The sequence below is a fragment of the Nesoenas mayeri genome (assembly GCF_963082525.1).
Source record: "Nesoenas mayeri genome assembly, chromosome: 3".
Taxonomy (NCBI): Eukaryota; Metazoa; Chordata; class Aves; order Columbiformes; family Columbidae; genus Nesoenas; species Nesoenas mayeri.
The window spans coordinates 1,374,320-1,384,989 of record NC_137544.1 but is presented as its reverse complement, the minus strand read 5'-3'; the positions used below and the strand labels follow the sequence as shown (position 1 = coordinate 1,384,989).

General features: G+C 59.8%; 1 protein-coding gene across 4 annotated transcripts in view; it reads left to right on the top strand.

Annotated features, from left to right (window-relative positions):
• Positions 1–5,916: 5,916 nt before the first annotated feature.
• SCARA5 (scavenger receptor class A member 5) overlaps positions 5,917–10,670 on the top strand; it is a gene marked incomplete at both ends in the record, with an annotated part of 35,646 nt that continues 30,892 nt past the window's right edge. For 3 of the 4 annotated variants that reach the window (XM_080341163.1, XM_080341165.1, XM_080341164.1), the window contains one exon: positions 5,917–6,028. In XM_080341163.1, coding sequence (XP_080197289.1) covers positions 5,917–6,028 — 112 coding nt within the window. Of the gene's footprint in view, positions 6,033–10,670 lie in introns of all 4 variants that reach the window. The other variant, XM_080341166.1, reaches the window with a different exon arrangement.

Here is a 10,670-nt window from a genome sequence, read left to right as displayed (position 1 = left end):
TTTCCCATCAGTAGGTGGCACAATCAGAAAATGAACAAGTTTAAACCCCAGAACGGAGAAGTCACCCGTGTTCGCTTTAGGAAGGCGCCTTAATTACTTGATAAGTTAATTGTAGAAATGGGCGGCTGGGCCAGTTGGCCTGAGCAGGAGAGTGTCCTGGAGGGCTGGACAGATGGACATGAGGTTCTCAGGACATGGTTTAATACCAGGGCTGGGTTATGGTTGGACTCCATGATCCTAAAGCTCTTTTCCAACCTCAATGATTCTGGATTCCATAAGAGCAGCTACAAACCCACCTGGAACACACTGAGGTGCAGATGGAGATGTTTGGAATAGCAAAGCAGCGGGTGAGGAGCCGGTTCCGGGATCTCATGGGCAGCGACACATCAAAACCTGCTGTGATCAACCCAGAATGAGGGGAGATGGATCAACAGCCGCGCTGGTGGTCACTGCGATGGGGTGAAGGTCCATGGACGCGTGGGACACGGCTGCTGAGACGACAGAGCAACCGTGCGAGGAGCCGGTTGTTCTGCACAGTTACAAACCTGATGGCGTTTGGCATTTGGCTACCATATCTGCTACCGGATTGTGTTTCCAAAGCCAATCAGACTCTTTGTTCTGGTTTCAGGAAGGCTTTTGTGGTTATGAAATACCTGCAGCAGAAATTGCATGGGCAACAAAGATGCTGAAGGGAGTGGAGCATCTCCCGTGTGAGGAAAGGCTGAGGGAGCTGGGGCTCTGGAGCTGGACAAGAGGACACTGAGGGGGGACTCATTCCTGGGGATCAATATGGAAAGGGGCAGTGTCAGGAGGATGGAGCCAGGCTCTGCTGGTGACAACCAGGGACAGGACAAGGGGCAATGGGTGCAAACTGGAACACAGGAGGTTCCACTGAAAGAGGAGAAGCAACTTGTTGGGGTGAGGGTGTCAGAGCCTGGCCCAGGCTGCCCAGGGGTTTGTGGAGTCTCCTTCTGTGCAGACATTCCAACCCGCCTGGACACCTTCCTGTGTAACCTCATCTGGGTGTTCCTGCTCCATGGGGGGATTGCACTGGATGAGCTTTCCAGGGCCCTCCAACCCCTGACACTCTGGGACTCTGTGATGACTCTTTGCCTCATGGCTTTTATTTTTTGCGTGGAAACATCGAATCAGAAGCCCTAGATGGAGCACTCGCTTCAGGCTTTTGCACTCTGTTTTCTGAATTCTTCGAAGGCCGCTTAGCAATCAAAGGGCTTTTTAAATAATTCTCTGTCTCTCAGATTTTTGGTGAGATAACAAGCTCTGAATCAGCTCCAGGTGACTTGTGTTTGGACTCAATCCCCAACCAGCTTTGCATCTTCTCCCTCAGCAAGCACCATTTTGGGTTTCCAAGCAGTGATTTCCTGGCTTGGTCCCTTCTTGGTTCCTGAGCTCACTTTGCTCCTCTGCCCCATCTCTGCCTGGTATCACAGTCCATTCAGTGATGACTCGTGATGGTTCTTTTACCTCGATCTCGAAGCGCAGAATTAAGGTGACCAAAATGCCAAGGGGTTATAATCCAATCAAGCAGTGTTGCTTTATTAATTTGCCCATAAAGTGGCACGCGATAGAGAGAGTAAGAAAAAGGAAAAGGAAAAGAAATGGGGAAAAGTAAAAGTAAAGATGAGAAATGAGGTTGCGTTTGTCACCAGTTGAGTTCCAAAGGCGTCCCTCTGGTCTCCGGTCCCATGGAGTCCGGCCGCTCCTCTGTCGTGGGTTGGGATCCTCTGGTGGGAAGATCTTGACAGTGTCCATTCTGGAGTCACCTTTTATGCTTCTTCACTCCACTTCGCTCCCATTGTTTTAGGCTGGTCTCCGCCTTTGTTTTGTAATGGTCAGGCAGTGGAATGGCTGCCCAGGGAGGTGCTGGACTCGCCGTCCCTGGAGGTTTTTAAACTCAGATTAGACATGGCACTTAGTGCCATGATCTAATAAATGGACTAGAGTTGGACCAAGGGTTGGACTTGATGATCTCTGAGGTCTTTTCCAGCCCAGTCGATTCTGTGATTCTGTAATCCAGGCTTAACTGCGCAGGCTTGAAAGATCCATGCTTTCTTCTGCCAACACTTACGTGTCCAGTATTCAGGGGTCTTTCTCTGGTCCATTGGTGACCTCAGGACCCTTGGCGAGCTTCTGGGCATGCTCCTTGTTGTTGGCCGTTGTTTGGGGGAGCAGATGGGAGACAGGTGTGACTGAGGCTGCAGGTGAGAACACGTCTTCTGGACGGCAGCTGTTGTCCCTGGGTCAAAGAGACCCTCATGACAATCCCTTTCAGGAGGTGGGGGCTGGTTTGGCTGAAGCAGCAGACAAAGTCCACCCAACAGCCATTGTGAGCAGCAGCCCCCCGTACCAGAGAAACCAATGCAGCACAATGTGGCTCCTCGGGCCGCTCTCCAAGTCACTGTCCATGTGTTCTTTCTGTCAGGGCCTCGGTTCTCTCAGTTCTTGATGGCGATGGTCAGGCAAATACTGCTCCATCTTCAGATCGACTCTCACAACCCCCGAACTCCTGGGTCCGTCCCAGACACCTGGTTCCCTCCTGAATGCCTGGGTCCTTCCTGAACTCCTGGGTCCCTCCTGGACTCCTGGGTCCTTCCCAAACTCCTGGGTCCCTCCTGAATGCCTGGGTCCCTCCTGAATGCCTGGGTCCTTCCTGAACTCCTGGGTCCCTCCTGGACTCCTGGGTCCCTCCCAGACTCCTGGGTCCTTCCCAAACTCCTGGGTCCCTCCCAGACACCTGGTTCCCCTCTCGAACTCCTGGGTCCCTCCTGGACTCCTGGTTCCTTCCCAAACTCCTGGGTCCCATCCTGAACTCATGAGTTGCTCCCGAACTCCTGGGTCTCTCCTGGACTCCTGGGTCCCCTCCCGAACTCCTGGGTCCCCTCCCCAACTCCTGGGTCCCACCCTGATCTCCTGGGTCCTTCCCTGAACTCCTGGGCCTGCCCTCAAACTCCTGGGTCCCCTCCTGAACTCCTGGGTCCCTCCCGAACTCCTGGCTCCCTGGGGTATTCCTGAGTCCCTGGGGTTTTTGGCTGTGCCGAGGTCGGAGGCTCTGTCACCAGCGTCACAAGCTGGTGGTGGCAGCAGGTGACAGTGGGAACGACGGTTCCTGGAGCCGGATGGTGCTGTTGGCTGACGCTGTTGTTCTCTGCCGGTGTAGCAGCAAATCACCCAGATGCTGGAGAATGTTCCCACTGAGCTCAGCTTGACCTTCCATCTGTGGGACCAACAGGTTGGGTGCTGCCATGTATGGACCAGCTCCCACCTGGGTCTTGGTCCCAGTACGTTTATGGCTTCCGAAAGGGTGTGTTGTCATTGTCACGGCCCGGCTGATGGCGCCGGGGGAACCGAGTGGCTCTGCCATCACCGCAATGGGTGCTGAACCAGACACAACCAGCGGTGACCGCGCCGTCCCAGTCTGCCCAGTGCTGGCTCCAGCCACATTCCCAGAAGGGAAGCAGTGCACCCACAGGCCCCCACCCCAAGGGGACAGCAGTGACCACCCCGATGGTGTCACCAAGCCAAGCCTGTCCCCCCCAGCACTGTAGAGTTGCTGGAGGGTGCTTGGCTCTGCTTCAGGACCAGGGAGGGGGTGGGACAGGGCTCCTGGGGACCCCGAGTGGCCTGGGGAAGCCACAGGATGCACTGGGGAGTGGGCAGCACCCCAAAAGCAGCAAGGGACCTGCAGCAGCACCTTAAAACATCCCCCCACGTTGTTCCCACCTAGAGATTGCCCACAGTGGGTGCACATCCTGCACCAAGGCCAAGAGCAGCATTGATTTGGGGGTAGCTCAGCATATCCCCTCTGCTCCTCTGTGCCTCAGTTTCCCCTGGGTGCAGCGGGGAACAAGCACCCATCCCCTCTCTGGGGGCTGCGGTTGCTCCTGCCCGCCGTGAGCTGAGCTGCTGGGGAACTGGGCCCTGAGGGGAGAGGGACATTGTGGAGACCCCCTGGAGCTGGGACATGGAGCACCCCACGCACCCCACCCCTGCCCCAGGGCCAGGGCTTCCGGGGAAACTGCTCCCGTGAGCCGAGCGCACCCGGGGGACCCTCCTGCCCCTGTTCCCCAGGGACCCTCCTGCCCCCATTCCCCAGGGATGCTCCTGCTCCGATTCCCCGGGGATGCTCCTGACCTGATTCCCCCAGGGATGCTCCTGCCCCGGTACCCCCAGGATGCTCCTACACCCCCCGGGGGATGCTCCTGCCCCGGTTCCCCCAGGGGATGCTCCTATACCCGTCGGGGACCCTCCTGTCCCCGTTCCCCGTGGATGCTCCTATCCCGGTTTCCCGGGGATGCTCCTGCCCCCCCGGGAGATCGTCCTGCTCAGATTTCCCCGGGGATGCTCCTGCCCCTGTTCCCCCGGGGATGCTCTTGTTCTGGTTTCCCCTGGGATGCTCCTGCACCCCCCGGGGATGCTCCTGCCCCGATTCCCCTGGGGATGCTCTTGCCCCCGTTCCCCGGGGGATGCTCCTGTTCCGGCTCCCCCTGTTGCTGCCCCGGTTCCTCAGGGATGCTCCTGTCCCGCCCCTCCCCCGGGATGTTCCTGACCCGCCCCCCTCCCGGTGATCCTCCCGCCCCTTGCTTCCCCGGGGATGCTCCTGTTCCGGCTCCCCCTGTTCCTGCCCCGGCCCCCCCAGGATGCTCCTGCCCCCATCCCGGGGGATGCTCCTGCTCCGGTTCCCCCGGGGATGCTCCTGTTCCGACTCTTCCGTCCCTGCCCCGGCCCCCCCGGGATGCTCCTACCCCACCCCGGGCTGCTCCTGCCCCGGCGCCCCCCCCGTCTCCCCTTGGCTGGGGCGGCCCGGGGCCGGCGAATGGGCGGCGGGGGCGGCCCCGGAGGGTGGGGGGTGTGTGGACCCCGCCCCCCGTCCCGTTCCCCGTCTACAAAACGCTCCGGGCCGGGCGCTCTGCGCTCGCAGGTTCCGGCTCCGCAGCCGCCGCGCCGGCCCCACGCGTCACCCACTCCCGGGACCCCCACCCATGGGAACGGCGGCCCCTCTGCACCCAGGGGGAGCTGGCGGTGAGGTCGGGGGCTCCCCTTGCTGTCCTCGCCCCCCCGCCCCGGCCAGCATGTCGCAGCCCGGGGACTGAGCCAGGAGACGGGGGAAGGGGCCACGGGAAACTCGCTCCCGCGTGGGTCCGCCCGGCAGGTGGGTAGTGTCGCGATAGGAGAAACGCGGCTCCGGGCTGGGGGGAGCGGGATGGGGGGTGCGGATGGACACCCCTGTGCGGGGGCTTCCTGAGCATCCCTGCGTGGGGACCCTTGGGATGCAGGAGCAGGGAGTGAGGTCTGAGCCCGCGGTGCTGTGAGACCCCCCCCCCAGGTCACATGGGTGATGTTCCCACCCGTGGGACTGGGGATGCTGCTCCTGGCCAGGGTGGTCCCTGTGCCCAGTCCCCATGGAGCACAGCACCCGTGTGCTGGCAGCTGGAGCTGGGGGGGCGTGGGGTGGAGGGTTGAGGGTTGTTTGGGAGCGCTCAGCAGGTCCTACTTAGGGTGTGAGTTTAACTCTTTCCCCACCAGAGCCCTGCTGGGGGCTGATTCCACCCCCCTGGCTGGGTGCTGTGACAAAACCTTGGTGGCAGTGGGGGCACAAGCCCCCCAGCCCCACAGTATTTGCTGTGGACATGAGACCAGCCCAACTCCAGCCTCCTGACCAGATGGGCAGTGGCAGCAGGATCAGGCCCCTGTGCTTGGCTCATGGTCAGGGTGCTGGGGGTGCAGGGGTACCCCAAGTCCTTGGGGTGCAAGATGCCCTGGGAAGCTCATGTAGCTACACTGCGCCCCCATCTTCCCAGCCCTGGAGAGGGACCCCAAGGCTGGACATGGTTGAGCATGGATGGGTGGTAGGAGCCCTTTCAGCACCATCTCACGTGCCCGCTCTGCTCCACCAGGATGGAGAACAAAGCCATGTACCTTCACACCTTCAGCGAGAGGGAGAACGGCTCCATCTTTGAGGAGCCCTTTGAGGGAAGGAGCCTCTCCAAGCTGAACCTCTGTGAGGACGGTGAGTGCGGGCGCCACGTGCGGATGGTCTGGGGGCTTTGGACCTGGTGGCAGAAAGCTGGGGAGCTTCTGGGGGGGATGTGGGGACTTGGGTTGCTCAGGGAGCAGCTCAGCCATTTGGTGAAGGTGTGTGGCTTGAATTGGGGGCTCAGCTCCAGCTGTGGGTCCCAGGGGACCAGAACAGAGGAGTGATCTTGGTGTCTTGGCAATGAATGTGTTTCAAATGGAGCAGGAATCTCCTCTCCTGTTGGGCCCATGGGGAGAAACACTCAGGGAATCCCACTGCAAGGAGGCATCTGTGCCTCCTCTCCTGTCCCCTGCTCTGCTCTGATGGGCAATGACCAGGACCTCCAGGTCCTGCCCTGACCCGGGCTGTGCTGTGGGGAAGGTCGCTTTGCTTGCTAAAGGCTGATTTTGGGGTGTGTTTTTGGTGATTTTTCTCCTCCCAGCCTCTGGTTCTCTTGCATGTGGTTCTGTCCAGTGATGCTCTGCAGTGGGGACAGAACCCCTGGGCAATGTGGGACCTGCTTGTACCTCCCACACACCTGAGCTGGTTTCCACCTCCACCTTGGGCTTGCTGAGCTTTTCCCTTTGCTTTTGCTGCACAAAATGCTGTTTGTGTTTCACCAGACCCAGCAAACAGCCCTGGTGAATTTTTCCCAGCATATTGGGAGCAGCTGGGGTGGCAGAACTGAGTGCTCAAGCAGAGACATGATGTCCCCTCTGCTGGTGGCTTTGCTGAGAGACCTGTGGGGCCACTGGGGAAACTGGTCGTGCTCTGAGCAGCCTTCCCAGCACTGCTGTCCCCACCACAACCAGGGGATCGCGGTGATGGGGGATGTCCCTGGGATGTGATGGAGAATCCGGAGCACTTCCAGAGGGCACGTCCTGTGCCAGGATGGGGCAAGAACAACCCCAGGTTCCAGTATAAATTGGGGAATGAGCTGTTGGAGAGCAGTGTAGGGGAAAGGGACCTGGGGGTCCTGGGGACAGCAGGGTGACCATGAGCCAGCACTGGGCCCTTGTGGCCAGGAAGCCAATGGTACCTGGGGTGGGTTAGAAGGGGGTGGTCAGTAGGTCAGAGAGGTTCTCCTGCCCCTCTGCTCTGCCCTGGGGAGACCACACCTGGAATCTTGTGTCCAGCTGTGGCCCCTCAGTTCCAGCAGGACAGGGAACTGCTGGAGAGAGTCCAGCGCAGCCACCAAGATGCTGCAGGGAGTGGAGCATCTCCCGTGTGAGGAAAGGCTGAGGGAGCTGGGGCTCTGGAGCTGGACAAGAGGACACTGAGGCGGGACTCATTCATGGGGATCAATATGGAAAGGGGCAGTGTCAGGAGGATGGAGCCAGGCTCTGCTGGTGACAACCAGTGACAGGACAAGGGGCAATGGGTGCAAACTGGAACACACGAGGTTCCACTTGAATATGAGAAGCAACTTGTTGGGGTTGAGGGTGGCAGAGCCTGGCCCAGGCTGCCCAGGGGGTTGTGGAGTCTCCTTCTGTGCAGACATTCCAACCCGCCTGGACACCTTCCTGTGTAACCTCATCTGGGTGTTCCTGCTCCATGGGGGGATTGCACTGGATGAGCTTTCCAGGGCCCTTCAGCCCCTGACACTCTGGGATTCTGTGAGTACATGCACTGGGTGAACTGGGAGCACCCAGCCTTGGCCAAGTTGCTTGTGTGGTGCAGGTGGCTCATCACTGCAAGAGGAGATGGCCATTGCAAGAGGAGATGGTTATTGCCATGTGAGTGTCTCCTGCTGCCCTCCAGCCTGCAGGATGGGGACAGTTTGAGCCCAGAGGGTGGATTTCACCTCCAGGTGAAAACTGAGTCTTGACACCATTCACCACACTTGCTGTCACCCTGCAAGTGTCCCCTGCTCTCAGCAGCACCTGCTCCTGCCTCTGCCCACCTCCCTGCAGCAGAGCGAGGGGCAGGGACTGTCCCCATGTCCCCAGACAGGGCAGGGGGTGGTGCAGCCTGGAGGGAGGGATGCTGGAAGAGCTGATGTCCCCCAGCACCGGGGCCACCATTCCCGGCAGAGACCTTGCCCTGGCGTGGGCAGGGTTCAAGGTATCTCCCTGGCTTTGGCAGTTTTGTGGCAGGTTGTCCTGGACCTCTGAGGACATAACTCCCCATAACTCACCCTGGCCCTCCAAGCAGTCGCAGGATGGTTTGGGTGGGAAGTGAACTCATCCAGTCCAACCCCATGAGCAGGGACATCTTCCCCAGCCCAGGTTGCTCAGAGCCCCATGCAGCCTGCCCTTGAAGCCCATTGCTCATGGGGCTGTCTGGGCTGCAGCTGCACAGACCAAGGGCAAAGTCAACCCCGAGAGCTCCATCATGAGGATGGGACCACCCACATCCCTCCTGGGCTCGTGGGAAGCGCTCAGTGTGGGGTTGAGGACCTGCTTGCCGTGACCCCCAGGATGTCAGCCCTGGCTCCCCCAGAGCTCGGGGATGCTGAGTCCTGGCTGCTTTCAGCCTCGCACCCTCTGCATCCCCACCGAGCGGCTGGACCGGAGCTCCCGCTCCCCTGGGCATGGGCAGGGGGAAGAAATATTTGGTGTTCTCCTTGGTTACGGGCCGGAGCGCGGCCACGGGCTCCCCGGACAAACCCCCGTGCGCAGCTGCGGCCGGTCCCGCTCGGCCCCGGGGAGTGGGCGGATCGGGGCGCGGGGCCAGCTCCTCAGAGCCTCCGGGGGCTGACACGAGTGTTAATGTCGGGAAAATATTGCAGTTTTCCCTCGTTCGGAACCCCCCTGGCTCCATCTGTTTGGCCGGTGACGGTGAATGGGAACCGTGTGCGGGTAACGAGTTGCAGATGGGGGTTCGGGGGGAGGCGCCGCCTTTAGCACCTGAGCTGGGGCGCACGAGCGCCCGTGTCCCCGCGGGTCCCCTCGGGTGTCAGCCAGCCTGACATCAGCACTCCAGTGTTTCCCAGCCAAAAAATGGGGCTGGGTTACGCGATACACCCAGTGTAACCCTCTGCTGACTGGAGGCGTTCGCACAGCTCCAGCAGGACAGACACACAGACCATCAGCTGGGGGCAGGCTGGGACACCCCAACCCCTTGTACTGCCTCTCCACCTGCTTTTGGATGATGGGCTGAGGCCAATTGTCTGAGGTTCACCAAGGCTAAGTGCTGGGTCCTGTGCTTGTATCACAACAACCCCATGAACGCTGCAGGCTGGGGAAGAGCGGCTGGAAAAGGCCCTGGGGGTGTTGGTGACAGCGGCTGAACATGAGGCAGCGTGTGCCCAGGTGGCCAAGAGGCCACCAGCATCCTGGCTGGTGCCAGCACTGGTGTGGCCAGCAGGCCCAGGGCAGTGACCATCCCTGTGCTGGGACCTGGGGAGGACAAACCGCCAACCCTGGGGCAGTTCTGGGCCCCTCACGCCAAGAAAGGCCTTGAGGTGCTGGAGCGAGTGGAGAGAAGGGAACGGAGCTGGTGAGGGGCTGGAGCACAAGTGTGATGGAGCAGCTGAGGGACCTGGGGGGTTCAGCTGGAGAACAGGAGCTGAGGGGAGACCTTCTGATCTCTGCACTGCCTGAAAGGAGCTTGGAGCCAGGGGGGTCGGGCTCTGCTCCCCAGGAACAAGCGCCAGGAGCAGAGGAAACGGCCTCAAGTTGCGCCAGGGGAGGTTGAGGTTGGATGTGGGGAACAATTTCTTCCCCAAAGGGCTGTGGGGCATTGGAACAGGCTGCCCAGGGCAGTGCTGGAGTCACCAGCCCTGGAGGGTTGGACAGATGGACATGAGGTTCTCAAGACATGGGGCAGGGATAGGGGTGGGTTATGGTTGGACTCATTCTTAAGGGTCTTTTCCAACCAAAATGATTCCATGATTCTATGAAACCTTCAGGGTGTGGGGGTTTTGGACTCTTCCTCCACCTTTGGTGTCTCCTTGGAGACATCTCACATCTGGCAAGGAGCAAACCCGGACGGTGACAGTTGACCTGGCTTGAAGTTGCTGATTCTCGGCAGCTCTCAGAAACCTTGTGTCTCTGCAAGGGTCCAACACAAAAACACAGGCACCCAACACCCTGCACCCCATCCCAGCACCATGGGGTCGTCCAGAGAGCCAAGACATTGGGCTGAAGCATCCCTGCAGCCCTGGGGCTGGGGCAGAGGGGTGGGGGGTCTGTACACAGATCAGGCTCCGGCTCCTCAGACCACAAGCTGGCCCAGATTTCAACGTGAGTTGGGTTTTGAATGTGTGCACAGCCCAAAACCAGATTATTTTTCCCTGTCACTGGGTTCATGGCACAGGAGCCTTCCTTGTCTTTCCTTACTTTTTCCTCCTGCTTATTTTATTCCTAAAATTCACCTCCTCCTCACCCAGCTCTTGCTGCTTGTGGCAGCATTGAAGAGGAGCTGGATGTCAGCAAGGCCAGGTTTGGGCAAGCAGGGGTGTCAGGATCTGGGTGTCTTAGAATGATTTGAATTGGAAGGGATCATTAAATCTCCCCCAGTGCCCCCCCTGCCATGAGCAGGGACATCTGCACCAGCTCAGGCTGCTCAGAGCCCCGTCCAGCCTGGCCTGGGATGTCTCCAGGGATGGTTCAGCCACCAGCTCTCTGGCCAACCTGGGCCAGGCTCTCACCACCCTCAGCACAAACAATTTCATTATATCCATCCTGAATCT